Consider the following 18,583-nt stretch of genomic DNA (forward strand, 5'->3'; position numbering starts at 1 on the left):
GGCTTTCCCGAGGCCCTGCCTGGGCACTGGTTTTCCTTTGCATCCCAAATGCCTCTCCCCCTTCTCTGCCTCATCCTCTGACCTTCAGCCTGACTCAATCACTCACTCACTCGTTAGATGATAGTGCCACAGTGAGAAGGAGGCTGCCGATTACTGAGTGTCGGGAGGCACACAGTCGGGGGTCGATAAGGAGGCATTGGCGAACATCATAGAATCCTCTTCAGATATGATCGTCCGCCCCACCTTTATTGACCCTCTTCTCTGTGCTGGGCCTGGAGATGAGCCCCAGGTGAAGTTGGGGTAGTGGGGATGAGACGGGAGATGCCACCTCTGGGAGTGGTGACCTGTGGCAGGGAAGGGGGCGGGGCCCCAGGTGGTGGGTGTGGCTTGCCCGTGGGAGAGGAGGCGCTGCCTAGCGGTTTGCTGGCTCCAATTGGTGGCTGGTGAATGATTCATTTATCAACCACTGAGCCCAGGCTGCTTGCCAGGAGGGTGCCCTGTGACCCGGCGCTTTAAAAATTAATGTGTTCATTGAGTCATTCCCTCGACTCGCATTCACAGGCACCTACGACTTGCTGAGCCCAGACTCCTCACACCACAGAAGGCCCTGGGGAGAATGAGGAGTCCCAGCGGCGCTGTTTAACCAGCAAACCCAGTGGGTGAGGAAGTGACAGGCAGGCCATTGGCCAGGGGCCAGAGAGAAGAATGATACGGTTTGGGTGTGTGCATGTGTGCACCCCAGTTTATGTGAGGGGAGTGTCTGACGTGTGTGTGTGAGTGTGTGCATCTGTGTGTGCGTGCGTTGGAGGGGGCGTGTGCATTGTGCATGGATGTGGGAAGCTGGGAGGCAGTGGTCTCATCTCCTAAGATCCACAGGCCCTTCAAGTGGGGAGGCGGTGGAGCTGCTCCCAGCCCAGGGACAGACAGCAGTGACAGAGTGTTCAAGGTATGACAGAGGTCAGCAGCACAGGAGGCTGGGGGCCCTGAGCCCCTCCACACACGCACACACGCACAGCACTACTCAGCCCAGAGTGCCTGCCCCTTGCCTTGGACAGCACACGCGGGGAGATGGACGCAGGGCAGGAATTCCTTCACTGGGCGGAGCATATGTGAAGACCTCGGGCTTCAGGGAGCTGCCAAGGGCCTTTGCCAGGAGTGGCCAGTCAACAGGGTGACTCCACTGGACTAGCATGTCAGGTTAAGGCCTTGGGCTTTCTCTGGAGGGGACGGGGCCCTGGAGGGTGTTATGGAGGGCAGGGTCTGCTCAGCCTTAAGTTTTTGGGAGCCGATTTTGGTGACTGGTGTTGTGGGCTTTGGCAGTCCCCCTAAAAGATGGGTCTATGTTCTGATCCATGGAACCTTGTGAACGTGACCTTATTTGGCAAAAGAATCATCTTTGCAGATTCACAGATGTAATTCAGTTAAGGACTGCAAATTGACATCTGGCCTCTAGGACTGTGAGAGGGTAAAGCTCTACTGTTTTAAGCCACCTAGTTTATCGGTCCTTTGTTACAGCAGCATAGAATACCAACCCAGCTGGTGTGGAGAGAGGCCTGGGGGGGGGGGAGTGGAGCTGAGTAGAGGAATGGGAGCTGCGGAAGAGAATCAAGGTTGGCCTGGGTAGGTGAGAGGGGGTGGCTTTTTCCTCTCAAATCATACCAACTGTCTGACTGTACCAGAATGACCAGAGTGACTGTCACTAGCTTAGGAGTCCTTTTGCTGTTCTCCATCCCTAATGCCTGATGCACAATTCCCTACTGTTGGACACAGAGGAAATGCGGGATGGCATTGGGAGTTGGGTATTCAGCAAACATGTATTAAGTTTCTACTGAGTGTCAGGCTGGAAAGGCGAGCAGCAACCAGATGCCCTAGGGATGCAGAGCCGCTGGAAACTCCGACACAAACAACCCTAAGGCCCTTATTCTGTGTACAGCCCTTCCTTCGGGGCTTATCTGTAGGTGTGGGAAACTCTGGCAAACCTGGATTCGGGTTTTACGAATACTGACATGGAATCCCATGCCTTCTCCTGTTGGGAGCCACTGACGCCTCAGCTTGAGGTCTGGTAGGCAACACCCCCTCCCCACCCCCGACCCGGCTCGGCCGCCACAGTCAGGTCTTCCCGTCCTAAAACTACGGGGGGGCCACCAGCCAGGAGCAACACCTTAGTCAGACTGCAGGGACTTGCAGCTCAGGTGCTCGGGGGTACTTTTGTGCCCTGGTCCCCGGACGGCGAGCTCGCTGCGCCCTGGAGGAGTACCCTCGCGGGTTCTGGCTGCCGTTTCCCCAGGGGGCGGGGCCGTGAGGCTCCCAAGGGCGGAGCGTGCGCCTCCAGGGGCGGGGCGGGTTGCGTCCGGCGTGCAGGGGCGGAGCGTCGGCTCTCTAGTTCGAGGCATGAAGGGTCCAGGGGCGCGGTGTGCCGCATCCGCGGGCGGGGCAGGCATACGCCAGCCTCCGGGCAGCGTCGGTCTCCGAGCCTGCGCTTGAGCTTGCGCCTGCGCACTCAGCCGGACCCGCGTTCTCCTAGAGCTGCGCGCGCTCACCTAGGCGGGTGGGGGAGTTGGGGGCGGGCAAGCCGGGGCGGGCTGGGGCGGGACCTCTGCTCCCGCCGCGAGGACCCCGGGAGCTGACCTCCGCCCGTTGGGAACGCTTCTCCTTCCGGTGGGGGGTCTGGCCGCCGTGGGGCGGGGCCTCATGGAGGCCTTTGGCCCGGGAACCTGCGGAGGAGGGGGCGAGACGCCGGGCGCCGAGGGACGGCCGGCACCCGAAGCAAGGGTGCACTTCCGAGTGACGAGGTTCATCATGGAGGCAGGTAATCGCCACCTGGAAGAGGGGGAGGTCCCCGCGCGGACGGGACGTGGAGGCCGGAGCTGCAGTGCTGCACTTTCACCAAGCCGGCCGAGCGGGCGGGCAGGGGCTGGTGTTGCGGGGACTTGCTTCCCGAAAGAGGGGACCCGCCAGATGCGGAGCTATCACGGCTGAGCGGAGGCAAGAGACCGGGCCTGCCCGGTCCTAGCGGAGGCTGGGAGCCCCAGCTCAGGGGTCTCGACCTCTGCCTTTCCGCCACACCCTGTGTCCTAGGTTGAGATGCGAGGCAGACGCGGACATTGTCATTTCACTTTCGGGCGTGTAGGTCCAAAGAGAGGACGTGGAAAGCGCCTAGCTGCAGCTAGAAGGTGGAGGAGTCGGGGCGCCCGTATCTGGGTTGAGTGTACCTCGCCTTCTGCCACACCTGTCTCCCAGCATACGGGGGTATTGGCACTTGGTCTCACGGAGGATTTTGGAGCACGCCGTCGATGAGGCTTGTGACAAGCCTTGTTAACGAGGTCCCATCACACCAAGCACCCAGGGCGCAGCTCCCGTTTTGAACGCTGCCAGGGCGTCCACCGTCGTATTGGGCGCCCCTCCTCCCAAGGCCATACAATGAAGCCAATTGGATTCCTGTAGAAACAGTTTGCCTGTCAGTAGTATCTTTCTCCACTGGCAGATAGTTTGTTTCCGATCTTTGTTACTTGTGTGCACTCTAGGGGAGAGGGATTTGGGTGAGTCGGCTTTCGAGTCAAGGTGGGAAGAGTCTAGAGGAATGATGCAGGATCATTACTCCCAGTGATTTGTACATTTGATTTCCAAGAAGAGTTGCAAAGTATATAAGGAAGGATGGCAGCGTCCCCTTATAATGCTGCCCTGCATCTGCTTGGAGGGTCCGTGTAAACCAGAGAAGCATGCTGCCCTTCGCGAGTTTGCTATGTAGAAAAAGACTTGGACGGTCTCGTGCAGCAATACAACCTAATCTGACATCTCTGAGAATGAGGGGTCCCGTGTAAGAACTGTCTGTGTAACTGAAGTTTAAACCTTGAAATGCTAAAAGCACTTTAGATGTCACTTTTGAAGGACTTATTTATAAAATGTATTGCAATGCCCTTGCCCTCTGTGTGAGGCTAAATACTGGTCTTCCAAAGGTGTCCCCATTCCAATCCCCAGAACCTGTGACTGTTACCTCAAGTAGCAAAAGAGATTTTGCAAATGGGATGAAACATTTTGATATGAGGGAGCTATCCTAGATTATCTGGTAGGCCCCATATAATCACACCCATCCTTAAAGAGAGAGGCCAGAGGAGTGCATGGGCAGAGGAGATGGCCATCTGATGATGGAAAGATAGAAGATGCTGCACTGCTGGCTTTGAAGATGGAGGAAGGAGCCACGAGCCAAACACTGCAGGCACCTCTGGAAGCTGGAAAGGGTAGGGAAATGGATTGTTCCCTGGGACCTCTAGAAGGAACCAGTGCTACCGACACCTTGAGCTTAGCCCCCTAAGGCTCATTTCTGACCTCTGACCATGAGGACTGTAAGAGAAAAAAAAAATGTGTTGTTTTAAGCTGCTTAGTTTGTGATAATTTGTTACAGCAGCTCTGTGGAACTAGTACTCTCTCTGAGGTAGAGGATGTTGAACTTAATCTTACTGTTGATTGGTGGTTGTCCACCTTCTTTCAGTCTGTTGGATGTCATTTAACCTTCTCTTGTTAACCCTGGTCATTGTGAATTTGTTTTGGTTCTGTGCTCCAATGATTTCCTTAGGTGCTGTCTGGGGAATGGCCTTGAACCCTAAAATCAACCCACCATGCTCTGGTTTTTGAGTTATGTGCCCTTTTCGGTGTGTTGGTCTTCTTCCCTGGCTGTGGCCATAGATGTTGCATTTCTCCTGCTCTGCCCATGGTTGCCTTTGGCAGTCATCCTGCTCGCTTTTCTTGCCTTTTCTAAACTGTGGATGAGTAGACCAGTGCTGAGCATCATCGTGAACTATAGCATTGGGACTTGTGGCCTCTGATACTCAAGAGGCCTTTTTTCCTCCTGTCACCGTGGCAGGATTTTAGTTAGGCGAGCTGCAGAGGCAGGGGCAACCTCTAGTTAAATGCGTGCTAAGGTGAAAGTGGACAGCCACCTCAGTTCTGAGGTGTGCGGAAACTCGTAGGCCTGGCGCTTACTGGGCGGTAGTCTGCAGTCTTCGCCTAGTGTGCTCTGCGGTCGTGGCTGGGCCATGGCCTGGGGACTTGGGAGCGAGGGGTGTGGAATCCGCAGAGCTACTGAGGGGGTGCTGCATTGGAGCACGACCCCAGTGGCTTCTTAGCCCATCAGAATCTGAGAAGCCTGGCTCTCAGTCCCTCAGGTGGAGGACCCAGCGAGAGACTCCACAGCCCCCGCCAGCTAGGCGCTAAGCGCTTGGTCTTGTCTGAGCAGGGCTGTGCACCCCTAGGGGCCCGGCCCAGCGGCCCCCCTTGCACTTCCGCGGGGGCGAGCGCTGCCTGAAGTCCTCTCCTGCCTGCTTTCTCTCGGTAGGTGTCAAGCTAGGGATGCAGTCAATTCCAATCGCCACCGCCTGTACCATTTACCATAAGTTCTTCTGCGAGATCAACCTGGACGCCTATGACCCCTACTTGGTCGCCATGTCTTCCCTTTACTTGGCTGGCAAAGTGGAGGAGCAGCACCTGCGTACTCGTGACATCATCAACGTTTCCAACAGGTAATAGCTTCCAGGTGTTTGGGAGGAATTCCTCGTGTCTGTTCTAGTGGGAGGGCAGAGAAAGGTCCCGCTTGGCCCTGTGCCCCAGGGAAGGAAGTGCCTGGGTGGCCTTGAGCTAGGGTCAGAAGCACAAACAGCACAGGCAGGGAGTGAGCCTACTGTCAGAAGCCTGGGGCGTCTGTGGAAGAGAAGCTCGGGCCAGATTTTGGGAAGCCTGAAGACCGGATGGAGTGTGGAGGGGGATGGGTAAGAGAGTTCCTGGCATCATGGGTGGGGTACAGCTGGAGCAGAGGGAGCTTGGAGAGGTGGGTCAAAGAAGATTCTTGTGGAGTCTTGGACAGGGTGGATCGAACCAGTTGGGCTCTGTGGGCCTCAGAGGTTGGTCTGCCATGCAGCTGGGGCAATTGTCTTTTATAGATGGTGTGAGAAACTGAGTCAGAGTTGCTAAGGAGCGTCTCTTGCAGTGCTGAGCCCAAGCAGCTGTGTTCCTCTCTCGGAGGGACGCGTGGGTCCAGCTAGTTGGGCAGGCTCTGCTGAGGCCCAGGGGCCCAGGAGAAGGCGATGTGTGGAAAGTTACTGACTAGTGGCGGTCATAGCCTTTCCAAGAACTCTAATCGTTAGGAAAGAAGCCTCTTTTGTGCTGCTTCTCTTTTAATAAACAGGTAGCGGAAAAGCACTTCCAGCCCAGTAAACATGACAGGTTCTCGGTGTACTGCGAAAGACCAAGAGAAAAATGGGGGAGGGAAGCAAGGGAGGGCAGCTGGAGTCCACCTGTAATTGCCGGGCTCAGCGGGAAGGACGGGGAGAGGCGGACGTTGTGTGGACCACTAATTAGAAGTAGGCGTGGAGGGGAGGTCTGCAGGGAAATCGGAAGAGGCGTGAGGAGCTAGGAAGATGAGGCAGCAGCAGAGAATTTCCATCACTTGGGTGTAAATCCTGTTCCCATACATCCTGGACGTCTTGCGTAGGTGCGAGTGTTGTGGGTGTTTAAGGTGTAAATAAGGACAATCTGGGAAATGCATTTGCTTTTCCGAATGCATCATCCCTATGTTCAGACACCTCCGTGGGCCCAGAATGAGAGCCCTGGGCATTGCCATCCCTGCTGCAGGGACCGTCCCAGGTGCCAGGCTAACCGGGCGGGAAGTGCGGCTTCCGGGAGCTCCACAGCGACCGCAGAGATGTCCTGCTGAGCGATGCGGGACAGGCCGTCAGGGTGGCAGCTAGAAGCCGGCCTCTTTCCTCTGCTGCTTACTGTTTCCCTCTTGAACACTAGTCATGTAGCTGAAGGGCGAGTGATAAAAGTGTGGGCAGAGCAACCCTGTGCTAACCGAGGGCAGAAGGGCGCTGGCGTTTGCGTGCGGGCATCACGTGGCTTGAGGGGCTCCCTGGCCACTGTAAGCCTCACCCGTTCTCTGCACAGGTACTTTCACCCGGGCGGTGAGCCCTTGGAGCTGGACTCCCGCTTCTGGGAGCTCCGGGACAGCATCGTGCAGTGCGAGCTTCTTGTGCTGAGAGTCCTGCGTTTCCAAGTCTCCTTCCAGCACCCACACAAGGTACACGTTAGGGAATTGGCGACAGCATCCAGAGGCACGAACCTCTTTGTTCTTTGTCTGGAAAGTGTGCACCCCTACGCCATGTGGGGTGCCTGGGGAAGAGCAGTGTGCAGCACGCTCCTGCTGCTCATGGGGACCAGCTCGGGTACCTCTCTTGTCCCCGCTCCCTCTTGGGTTCTCCCAGGCAGTTCTGATTTCAGCTTCCGCCTTTCCGCCCACTCAGCTGTGGCCACAAGCCGGGATCTCTGTGACCATCCGAAGCCCATGCGGATCCCCAGACCTATACAAATTGTGTGTCCAGTGAGCCATGGGGAGGCAGGGCTGCTCTCGTGACCTGCCAGAGTCCTTGTCCCCAACAGTCGCTGCTCTGCCTCAGGGCTCCCATCCTGCTCAGCTGTGCTTATTAGGAACCTACGAGAAAAGCCGAGTCACTCATTTTTAATGGCTAGGAACACGTGAGTCCCGACAGAAGAACTGTTTCAAACAGCAGCAAAAGGGACACATGAACCCTTAGAGCACATAGGTGCACTGTTTGGGGGCCTTGTACCCCCCGTGTTGGCAGCGTGCGAGGGTGGCCTACAGAGACGTGGGGGAGGGGCTGTGACGTGGGGCTCTGCTCTGTGATTTTTTCTTTTTAACTGAAATGTTTGATGAGTGAATTGTAGATATATAAGCAATTGGAAGAGATAGTGCAGAGACCCCGTGTGAGATAGAGACTCTGCTCAGTCTCCCAAATTTTGCAAAACTCTGATACAGTCTAACTGTCAGGGTGTCCTGCGGCCTACCCTTGCCCCCCAGTCTGGGCGCTGCTCGCTTGTGACTTGTCCTGGTGGTGCTGTGTAATCCAGCACCGTGCCCTTGTCCCAGGTGCGTACTTCCCTGTAGCTACCGCCACAGTTAAGATGGAAAACAGGTCTGTCACCATAGAAGGCCCTCATGTTGCCTTTCTTAGAATCTCACCCCACTGCCTTCCTAATCCCAGAAACCCCTGGTGGGGTCCTCCCACCATTGTGTTTCCTTTCAGGGCAGAGTGCAGCTGAAAGGCAGGGGCCACCCTGGGCCGGCTGTGGACGGGAGTGGGGCTCCCCTCCATTGGGTGGGGACGGGGTGTACGATGGCGGCTGGAGTCCCAAGCGTCTGTGCCCCAGCCTGGCCAGTGGGCTCACTGGTCTGTTCAGGAGTGTGATGTTCAGGCGGAGCAGCCGTCTTCCCAGAGCGGGAGCTGACAGACAGCTGTGCTGGGGAGGCAGGAAGAGTTCACGGCCGAGGATGCCGCTGCGGCGACACTGGCCGTGGCACTGCTAGAAAACTGCAGTCACCAGCTTCTAGGCCTCAAGCCTCAGGCTGGACGCAGGGGTGCAGTCTTCTGTTCTCCGGATGAGGGTGCTGTTTCTGGACCTTATGTTTGAGTTGGGCCAAGGGGATGAGCAGAATGATTTCTGATGGTGGCCAGAGCAGGGCCACGTCGATGGAGAGGGATGGTGGTGGGGGTGGCCATCAGGAGTGGCCCAGGTGGGTTTCAGGAGCTGGACTGGAGGGTGAGAGGGGCGGGCACTTGGGGCCTGGGCAGGGGTGGATGTGATTTTGGGTGGGATGCGCCTGGCTGAGTCAAACACGGCAGGAGAGAGGGTGGTGTGAGGCCCGAGAGGCAGGGCTTGGAGGCCAGCGGAAGGCACTGGGGCTTTTTCTAAGGGACACTGGGAGCTGTTGGAGGGTTTGAACAGGGAAGTGACTCAATCCGATCTATGTTTCATACACAGTGCGACAGCTCAGGGGAGAGTGGCTAGCGGGCAGAGGGGCCACAGATTCTCACAGTAAGGAGACAGGGGTGGGGGGAAGTGGAGCCCCGAAGGCCAACCGGCTGACTGGCGTGTCTTTGCAGTACCTGCTCCACTACCTGATTTCCCTCAAGAACTGGCTGAATCGGTACAGCTGGCAGCGGACGCCCGTCTCCGTCACTGCCTGGGCCCTGCTGCGGGACAGCTACCATGGCGGGCTGTGCCTCCGCTTCCGGGCTCAGCACATAGCTGTGGCAGTGCTTCACCTGGCCTTGCAGGCCTATGGGGTCGAGGTGCCCGCCGAGGCCGAGGCCGAGAAGCCGTGGTGGCAGGTGAGGTGACTGCCCTGTGCACTGGTGTGGATCTCCCTTCTCTTTGCCTAGGGACTTTCAGAGGTCCCCCTGCCTAGTGTTCAGTTATCCAGGAAGAAAGATGTGGGCTACTTGGGAATGCTGAAGCTTGAAAATACACTGTCATGACAGTCCGAGGTGGGCTCTCCCCCTCGACCCTGTGGACATTCGGGGCCAGATGGCTCTGGGGGCTGTCCTGGGCACTACAGGCTGTTGAGCAGCATCCTGCCCCCCGTCCTGACAACCAAAACCGTGCCCAGACTCAGCCAGCTGTCATGGGTGGAGGCCACCCCGGGTTGAGAGCTGCTTCTCTTGTCATAGATCAGAGGTTGATAAATTTGGCTTCTCAGTGGAAGAGGTACAGGGATGCTCCAAGAAGACGGGTGGATGATATGTGGGTAGACAGATGACAGATACCAATGGACGACTGGTAAGGGGTGGGGGTGGATGAATTAGGCACATGATGGAGGGTAGGCAGATGTTCATGGAGGGGTGACAGGTGAGAGAGAGAAGGAACCAGCTAGTGATAAAGCACAGAACAGTTGGAATCGGTGCTCGCTGTTGCACAGGCCCCTTAGGAAAAATGGGGCGGTTGTGGTCCATTTTGAAGGGCACCGAAGCTGTTCGGGGCCAGACGTTGGCATGACAAGGCATTACCAAGGCCCCTGTACGGTGACTGGTGGAGCCTCTGCCTCCCCCAGACCTCCTGAAGCTGAAGAGCAGTGTGTGGACAGGCAGTTGAGCTCTGTCTGTGGGATGGGCTGCAGTACTGGCTGGTTTTCCCTGAGTAGTCCCCCTCTTTCTCAAAAGGGAATTTTGAGATCATTTTCAGTTTTTCCTTTCCCATATGTGAACTTTCCTTTCTTCACAACACCTCATCATCTGCCCTTGCCCTCAAATGAGATTCTGTGTAAGCAGAGTTTGAGGTACCTGAGGTCTCCTCCTTTTTGTGTACCACCTGTCCCCTGCAAAGCCACAGTGGCCAGAGGTCTTCTCAAGTGTGCCACCTGCTTCCTGAACAGAGTATTCCCTGGGCGCCTTCCTGGGCCTGCTCCTGGCCCCTCCCCTCCTGTAGCTTTTGGCTCAAATGGCACCCCACCCCCTTTCCGGAGGGAGCCTCCCCCGCCTGCACACCCTACCCGGGAGACCGCAGCTTTTCCTGCCCTCTGCTTCCTTGTCCTTTATGGCCTGTCTAACTCCGCACACTACCCCCCGCCCCCCTGCCCTCAGTCTCCCGGACTGTAAGCACCTGGAGGCCAGGGATCTTGGCCGCTTTATCAGCCTCCCCACGTCCAGCGCCTGGGCCTGGCAGGGAGCAGGTGTGCAAGTGTCTTTGAACAGACGCGTCTGTAACCCCAGCCTCGGGCCTGACACACCCCCATGGCAGCATGGGGGTCAAAGGTTGACTGTTGCGGACAATACCGTGCTTCTCAGGGCCTTCCGGATCACATGAGCATGGTGTCCGCGCTTGGTTGAATCAGGTGATGGCAGAAGGGGCTGCTGCTTCCTGGCCCTGCTGTTCAAGGGCATCTGGTGGACACGGTGGCCCTGGTCCTGGGCTACTTGAATCTGTGATGTCGTCACTTGTTTCCTGTCATGGCTTCTCCACGTGCCTGCCTTTCTGCGCTGCCTCTGCTCCCCTCTGCTCTGGCCCTCATGACAGAAGAGTGCCTGTTTTCTGGGCAGCACAGACTTACATCCCTCTTCAGGCTGGGGAGAAGCTCACGTTTTCCCTAGTTCTTCACTCTTTCTGGGCTGCTCTGGGCTATGTGCATGGGGATCTGGGAACCCTCTGGGCATATGAGGTGACAGGGCCGCTTGCTCAGTGATGGGCAGCTGCCTCCACCCTGCCCGCAAGCCCTGGGGCGCTTTCCCCAACTGTGAGGCACTGGCCCTCCTCGTGTTCTCCTAGCCGCCGCTTCTAGTGGATTGGCCTCTCTGTTGTTGCTTGTCTGCGTGATGGTAGCGGAGCAGCCCTTTGTGCCAGGCTGCATTGGGCCTCTGGGTTGCAGTAGCATGTGGCAGCAGGTGTCTGAATTTCCATCCTTTTTAAGGCTGAGTCCTGTTCCATGGGGTGGCTGGACCACATTGTGTTTGTCCATCCCTCTGTGCATGGACGCTTGGGTTGCTTCCACCTTTTGGCCCTGGACTACTTTTTAATGGTCGTTTCTCGGGTTGGGGTCTGCAGGGTCACATAGGTAGTGGACGTGACAAGTAAGCCTGTATTTCTCAAGTGTTTATTTTCCACCTGGAGTCCAGGGGAGATGACCGATCTTCCTGAGCCAGAGGTTGGAGGCATTTCCCAGTCACTGGCCCCCACTGGACATGGGAGCCCATGGAAGGTTTGAGCTTTCTTTGGTGACCATGGAGGGGGTGGACTCAGTCCAGCTTTGGCCCTGGCTCAGCCCCAGGCCTTGACCCTTGTGGTACTTTGACCCCCACGCAGCAAGCCCCTGGCTTGAGGGGCCACAGCATCCAACCAGGGGTGCCTTGATTTACTTTTTACTTCCCGTGTCATCAGGGGTCCCCAGGGGCTCCCTCGGGCTCGCTGTGTCACCAGGAGGACTCGCAGAGTTGAGAAAAGCTGTTCTCGTGCTTCCGGGTGTTAGGGTCAGACACTGGGGAGGACACAGGGTGAGACCAGCCAAGATGAAAGGGGCGGAGGGCAGGTCCGGGAGACACCAGGCGCGAGCTCCCGGGCCTCCCGCCAGCCAAGTCGTGGGACAGTGCCCTTTCTCCTGGCAGCGACAGGTGACAACATGCACGGGCTGCTGTCACCAGGGACACTCCCTGAGCGCTGCTGTCCAGGGATTTGATGGGGGTCGGTCCTGGAGGCCCAGAGCACCTGCCCAGCTGACCTGAGTTCCTGGGTCCCCGCACCCCGGAGGTCAAGCTGAGACGTGTGGCCTCAGGCCCCACCAGGAACCACGCTGTTGGCAGAGACTGCCTGGCAGGGCCCTTGGCCCCTGGCAAAGCAAGACCCTTTCATCAGGCAGGACATGCCAGGGCCTAGAGGTTCCCTCCCAGGAGCCAGGCCAGGTCCAGACCTTCCTTAGAAATGTGCAGGGTTAGCCCTCTTGGTTTGGGCCCCTGGGGACTCACCTTACAATTTTCTAAGCTCCCTTGCCGAGTCAAGAGGAAGTCTGGTCCACGACAGAGAGCAGGGCCATGTTTCCCAGGGGGTGGCCAAGGGTGCCCAAGGGTGGGGTGGGGTCCAGGTGACCTCTCTTGCTTGTTTATGGAAATAGACTCCTGCTCCCTCCTCTCCTATTGCTCCCCTCCCCACCTGAGATCCTGGACCTGAGAGCCCTGGGGAGAGGCAGGAACCTGTGCTCTGTGTCCAGCTCTGTCACCGACTTCCTGTGTCACCTGGGACAAGTCCCCTTTCTTATCTGAGTTGGACAATCACCAAGGCCTCTTCCATCTGGAGTGTTCTCTGCTCTGGGACCAGTCCTGGCAGGCTGTGACTGAACTGGCTTTCCAGAGAGCCACCATCATTTCCGATGGCCAGGTCCCCGTGCCATCCCCCCGTGCCACGTGATTGTGCACTTAGTGACGGGTGCCTTGTTTAGCACAGAGGGAGTCTAATCGGAACCTGTTTTCCTTCTCCTTTCTAGGTGTTTAGTGAAGACCTTACCAAGCCAATCATTGATAACATTGTGTCTGATCTCATTCAGATTTATACCATGGACACAGAGATCCCCTAAGGCCCTGGTCCAGGCCTGCCCAAAGAGAAGCCCGGGGCGCCCGGCTGCCTGGGGACGGCACCACCACAGGGCCGTGAAGGCCGGCCCCCAGAGGACCAGCTGGGAGGGCTGGTTGTGTGCTGCTGGAGACGGGCTGGTGAAGGCGATGGTGTGCTGCCAACTTGGTTCTCATGCTTTGAGTGTCCCCGGCAGCCGCGGTCCAGATGGTGATGGAAGTGGCGCCTCCAGCTGGCAGGCTGGGAGCGCACCACGTGGGGCGGCCTGTGGAGTCAGCGGAGTGTCTGCTTTTGTCCTTTGGGAGGACACCAACTGCTGTCCAGGCGTGACGCCATAGGAAGGAAAATCAAAGAAAGAATGGGACTGCACCCCTGGGGATTTTTTAAAAGCCAGATTTATAGCAAGTATGAATGTGCCACATAGATGGAATTTTATTTTTGTGTAATAAAAGATGATGCAAATCAGCAGAGATACTCTGTGTTTGCTTTGTAGCCCGTGCACCCTGGGGGCTTTGTGGGTGCTGTACAGACTCGGTTTCCCCTAAAGTGCTGTGCAGGTGGAACTGCCCTTTGTGTGCCTCATGTTCTTGGGGCAGGCCCTCCATCAGTCCCTGAAGGCACGATGGCACAGTGTGGGATGTCCCCTGTAGGAGCCCACGTGTCCTTCGTGCTCCTCCACTGGGGCACTTGCATGGCTTGGCAGTCATTCTGCTTGGTGAGTGAGCATCCGTTTTGGAAAGAGGGGTTAAGGAGTATCATTTGAATTAAAAAAATCCTGTTTCTCATTTCTTGGCAGCTTCCCTGGAAAATGTTTCCCCGGGCACTGCCAAGTCTACAAGGGTGACATGCAGAGTGGAGGAATAGCAATATGAGGCAACGAGATGCAGGGACTCTTGGCACTGTCGCCGTGGTAGTCATTGGCAAATCTTGGGCCAGAGCTGCCCTCGTGGCTCTGCTGGCAGAGCAGAGGGGCTGGGCCGTGGATGTCCCCACACACAGGTGTTCAAAGACGCCTAGTGAGTGAAGGAAGGGATGGGAGCAAGTGAATAAGTTGAAAATCTTGGGTTTTCTTTCCATGGCTTTGGGTTAAAGAGGAAATCTGTGGTTGGAACATTTGAGCACTGCTCGGGGGAATATAAAGTGGTGCCGCTGCTGTGGAAAACTGTCTGGCGGTTACTCAAAAGGTTAAACAGCAGGTTACCATAGGATGCAGCCCTTCCACTTCTGGGTATCTGCCCAAAAGAAGTGAAAGCAGGGACTCAAAAAGATGTTTGTACACTCTTGTTCACAGCTGCATGATTCACAGTAGCCAAAAGGTGGAAACCACCCCTGGATGTTTGTTGCTGGATGAACAGAGAAACAAGCTGTGCTCCAACCATACAGTGGGCTGTTATTTAGAATGAAAAAGGAAGGACATTCTGACACCTGCTACGACATGGATGGACCCTGAAGACATTATGCCCAGTGAAATCAGCCAGTCATAAAAGGACAAATAGTTTATGATTCCACTTGTATGAGATGTCTAGAGCAGCCGGATTCCTAGACACAGAGTAGGAGGGTGGGGCCAGGGGCTGGGGAAGTCAGTGTTCTGTGGAGACAGAGATTCAGTTTGGGAGGATCGAAAAAGTTCCGGAGGTGGATTGCAGGGATGGTTGCACAACAATGTGAATGTGCTTAGCGCCACTGAGCTGTGCACTTAAAGACGGTAAAAATGGCAACTTTTATACTGTGTGTATTTTATCACAATGAAAAAAGAGGGAGTCTGCAAGTGTGCCAGGGTTCGGGCATTTGGGTGCCCCCCACCCCGAGGATGCCAGCTTGGAGACTCAGGCCAGGCCCTTCTGGGTCAGGACAATGGAGGACCACCATGCAAACCTCTGCTAGGAGCGCCTCTGACCGCGGGGTGGGCAAGCCCTTTCCTCCTTCCCTTCGGATCAGAAAGGTGGCCGCATGCTCAGGGAACCCCGCCTCCCACAGGGCTCACCCCACTTTGGTAAAGGGGAGGAAAACACCTCTCCTGGGTTCCATACGAGACTTTACCCAGTAAGAAATCATACGCGTTACCCAGACTGGGATTGTAGGAGCCTTTCATTTTTTTTTAATACACAGAAATTTTGGTCTATTCTTTAAGTTACGAAATTTAACTACAGACTTTAAATTATTATGCATCTGTGGTCTTCCTCATTAAGATATTTTTGTTCATCTTTATAACAGGCAGATAAAAATGTAAAACTCAGTTAATAACTGAAACACAGTTGACCAAGCCATTCCATATAATATAATGCTTTATAGAGAGGGGCTTCCTGATGAGACAGGACCCTCGGCCTGAAACCTGTACAGAAACCAGAGCAGCAATCTGAGCCCCACACCCTGTGGAAAGGCAGCCTGGGGACTGAACAGTCGACGTGTACGTTAGGCAACTTTGTACAGCATCAGTGAGGGTTTGACTATATGTCGACCATTTGTTCTAGAAATGTGTCTACAATGGAGAATGAAGAGAAGTCCATGAGAGTAGCTGATTTGCTTCAATTTAAACATTTCCAGCTTTACTTCTTGTTTCCGAACACACAGACCCTCAACAAATTGAGTTGCCCTGTTTGCTGTTGTTTAAACAAGGACAGTAGGGAACAATTTACAAATGGGTAACATTCTCAATGTGCCCTTTGGAAAAAAGGGATGGCTTTAAGTTACCTGTAGCTGGCATTTTAAGTGGGATTTGCTTTTCTCACCGAAATTCCTTTGCCCAAGATTGGACGACACCTGCTCAGGGGTGACATGGCCTTATTGTTAACAGTGGGGACAGAGTGCTCTTTGGACGGTGGTCCGGATGCTCACAGAGGCAGGTGGAGTTGAGACAAGCCGCCGCCAGTGGGGATGTGATGGGTGAACCAGCCTGGCCACCAGTCCAGCTGCTGCTCAGCTGCTGAGTGTGCCCCTCCACATCTGCCCTTCTGTTCTGACCCTTGGTCCCTCAGCTCCCAGCTGTCCCCCAGAGGCTCAGCCCCAGGCCCAAGTGACAGGTTGCACCTCAAACTCCTCCCTGCAAAAAGTGAGGCAGGTGAATTCAGAAGGTAAAGGAACCGTTGCTTTTTCTGCATTTTCCTTCCTGGTTATCACGCATTCAGGGAAAACTGAGGCTTGGCACGCTGGGTGCCCACACTCCAAGGAGAGGCTCCCGAGGGAGCCATCTGGGGAGCCCAGGCCCAGCTCTCCCCACCTGCAGACTGGGTGCTCAGCCGGCTGACCTCCTCAGCCTTCCGCCCCAAGAGGTAGAGCCACAGGTGCAAGGAGGGCCATGGAGATGGGGACTGTCGCTCCCAGGAGCTTTGCTTTTGCGTCTGCTTCCCGGAGGGTGCCTGAGGTGGCTGAAGACACACATCCATGCCCTCCCTTGTGGTCAGAGCTTGAATGAGAAGACCAGGATCAGGAGAGCGCTTTGGTCGGTGGTGACTGAAAACCTTTCCCAGGCGCTTTGCAGCTCCCTCAGCAAGAACTTCTGGGCTTTTGCCAAAGCGGAGTGGGAATCCAGGTGGAGGTGCTGAGGGCACTGGGGTCTGCGCTGTGGTCTTGTCAGCTCCTCTTAGGTTTCGATGGTTGTTCTCCCTCTGCTTTCTTTCGGACTCTTGGCACACTTCCCCGTCCCCACCTGGCAGACCTGGCTCTCCCGGGGCTGCTCGGGGGTTCTGGATTGTTCCAGGATGTCAGCTACCACTGGGGGTGGGGTCTTATGCTCTTGCAATTGGGGTGCAGACAGAGAAAGCCCACCAGCCAGAATTCAGGACTTGGAATTGGAGTTGGACCCAAAGGAAACTGAAAGCAAACCTCCCCCTTCCGCCTACTGGAGGAGGTCGTTCTCATCAATACTTTGGTATTTTCCTTTTAAATAAAAAATTCCATCGACAGGTTTTTTTTTCTTCTTCTATAGGCAGGGGTCTCAAAGTGCAAATGTTCCAAATGTTCCGATTGTATTACAACTGCTCCGGCGTCGCGCTCCCCCCCCCCCAAAAAAAACCCCTGCCACAATAAATAATGAAATTTCAAAATGAAAACACCTGATAAGAAAAATGGAGATATCATGCCGATAAATAGTTCCTTATTCTTTAAAGATGCATCTGGTCCTATATGCACGTATATGTCTAGACGCACACACACGTGCCTATGCACACACGCACACGCAGACTGGCAGCACGTGTCCTGGGGCTGGGGTGCTGGGCGACGCGGTTGTGTTTGCAGGCGGCTCCCACGGGGGGCTGTCCGGGCAGAGAATACTCCTGGCCCTGCAGAGTGGGGCTGCTCGCCTTTTCTCTTTTTGTGTGAATCTGGTGCTCCAATGGCTCCGCAGAGGGTGCCACGAACCTCCTCCCAATAAATCAAAACCAGCCCCTGCCTCATTGCACAGCCCAAACGGTGAACATCTGGTGCGATTACAGTGTTCACTAAAAAAAAAAAGCTTCGATAGAAAAAGTGGGGGGGACACCACTCTTCTTGCTCTCTGGTCTCTCCCTCCACCTCCTCCTCCTCCGTCCTGGGTAAGAAGCCTAGAAAGGATAGGCTTCTCGCAAGTGCCATCGAGCAAGGTCTCCAGCTGCCTGGCGGGCGCTCCTCGCAGGCTGGTGCCGCCGGCCGAGTGCGCGCGTGTGTGGGTGCGCGCGCGCCGAGGGCAGTTCTGCTCAGAGGGACGTCTCCACGCTGTGCAGCGGGCTCCCGGGGCCGGAGGAGAACACTGACGAGGTAGCTGACTTGGTGGCGTGCGCGGTCAGGTAGATGCCGCTGTCTATGGCGTTGGCGTTGTTGTTCTGGTTGGGGGAGGGGGGCGGGGGGGCCCGCAGGCGCTCCTCGTTCTCGTCCACGTCCGTGTCATCGATGAGGGGGATGTTGTGGGTGTAGTCATTGATCAGAAACTCGGGCGTCACCATGAAGTTATGGATGGAGGTCTTGGATTCCGGTTTCTCCAGGCCTTCATAGAGCGAGCTACGGAATGCTTTCACCACCCGGATCTGGAGGGGTAGGGGAGGGGTGGCCCAAGGTGGGAGCAGGGAGGGAGGGAGGAAGGAAGGAGACAGTCAGTGGCTGGCTGGTGCTGGTGGCTTCCACCCACATCCGTGGCAGGGGGTCACTGCATGACAAGTGTTCATGAACAACGGGGGCCCGCTGCCTGGCCGTGGGCAGGGCTTCACATTTGGGTCTCACCCCCTGTCCCTGCACTGGAGGGAGCCGTTGCTGGGGCTTCTCCTGGGCTCTCAGCCAGATCTGAATTCCAACGTGGGAGCACAGAAAGAAGACCTGGAAAAGGGAGGGTGTGGCCAGTGGGCTCTCTATCTTCCCTTCTTCAGACTTTCCGGCAAGAGAAAGCCCCCAGCCTAAGGGCACATTGCAGGCCCTTCCTGAGTGGGTCTCTCTCCCTGGCTTCTTGGCGTCCTCTTCTCAGCCCCCCTGACTCCCGTGGCTGTAGCCAGTGCCGGCCATGCCCAGGCCTACCCGGCCATCAGTCTCCCTGCAGCTAAGTCCAGTGGCCCTCCTGTGTCTCCATCTTATCTGATCCCTCAGGGGCCAACTGCCCCTCTTTCCAGAAACTTGCCCCGGCTTCCCTGACTTTGCCCCTGTGTGGCCCTCCTCCTGCCTCACCAATTTCTCTGTCTCTGTTTCCTCCATTGCTCCTTCCTCTGTCCCAGGGTCCCCAGAA

General features: G+C 56.1%; 2 protein-coding genes across 9 annotated transcripts in view; one reads left to right on the forward strand and one right to left on the reverse strand.

Moving 5' to 3' along the window:
- The first annotated feature begins 569 nt into the window (after positions 1-569).
- On the forward strand, positions 570-13,365 carry CCNQ (cyclin Q). Of its 3 annotated transcripts, none has more exons than XM_064482767.1 (5): positions 570-659; positions 5,333-5,516; positions 6,937-7,069; positions 8,952-9,179; positions 12,815-13,365. In XM_064482767.1, exons 2-5 carry the CDS (start codon positions 5,347-5,349, stop codon positions 12,902-12,904), a joined length of 621 nt encoding a protein of 206 aa, XP_064338837.1. In that variant the 5' UTR covers positions 570-659; positions 5,333-5,346; the 3' UTR covers positions 12,905-13,365. The 3 variants fall into 3 exon arrangements, with proteins under 3 accessions (XP_064338837.1, XP_031302100.1, XP_010995872.2); XM_031446240.2 differs by lacking the exon at positions 570-659 and adding an exon at positions 2,593-2,809; XM_010997570.3 differs by lacking the exon at positions 570-659 and adding an exon at positions 2,593-2,809 and having other exon boundaries at positions 12,875-13,365.
- A 3,541-nt stretch (positions 13,366-16,906) lies between these two features.
- The window catches only part of ATP2B3 (ATPase plasma membrane Ca2+ transporting 3), a 62,530-nt gene continuing 60,853 nt past the window's right edge, over positions 16,907-18,583 (reverse strand). For 4 of the 6 annotated variants that reach the window (XM_064482781.1, XM_064482779.1, XM_064482780.1 and 1 more), the window contains one exon: positions 16,907-17,897. In XM_064482781.1, coding sequence (XP_064338851.1) covers positions 17,571-17,897 — 327 coding nt within the window. In that variant the 3' untranslated portion in view covers positions 16,907-17,570. The remainder of the gene's footprint in view (positions 17,898-18,583) is intronic. The other 2 variants (XM_064482783.1, XM_064482782.1) reach the window with 1 other exon arrangement.

This window comes from Camelus dromedarius, chromosome X (assembly GCF_036321535.1).
Source record: "Camelus dromedarius isolate mCamDro1 chromosome X, mCamDro1.pat, whole genome shotgun sequence".
NCBI classification, from domain to species: domain Eukaryota; kingdom Metazoa; phylum Chordata; class Mammalia; order Artiodactyla; family Camelidae; genus Camelus; species Camelus dromedarius.

Bases quoted from the DNA above. Each gene is read 5' to 3' on its own strand.
- CCNQ (XM_031446240.2), top strand. From the start codon at position 2,692: ATGGAGGCCTTTGGCCCGGGAACCTGCGGAGGAGGGGGCGAGACGCCG. The intron at 5,517-6,936 runs GTAATAGCTTCC...TTCTCTGCACAG, and splicing joins ATCATCAACGTTTCCAACAG to GTACTTTCACCCGGGCGGTG. The intron at 9,180-12,814 runs GTGAGGTGACTG...TCTCCTTTCTAG, and splicing joins CCGAGAAGCCGTGGTGGCAG to GTGTTTAGTGAAGACCTTAC.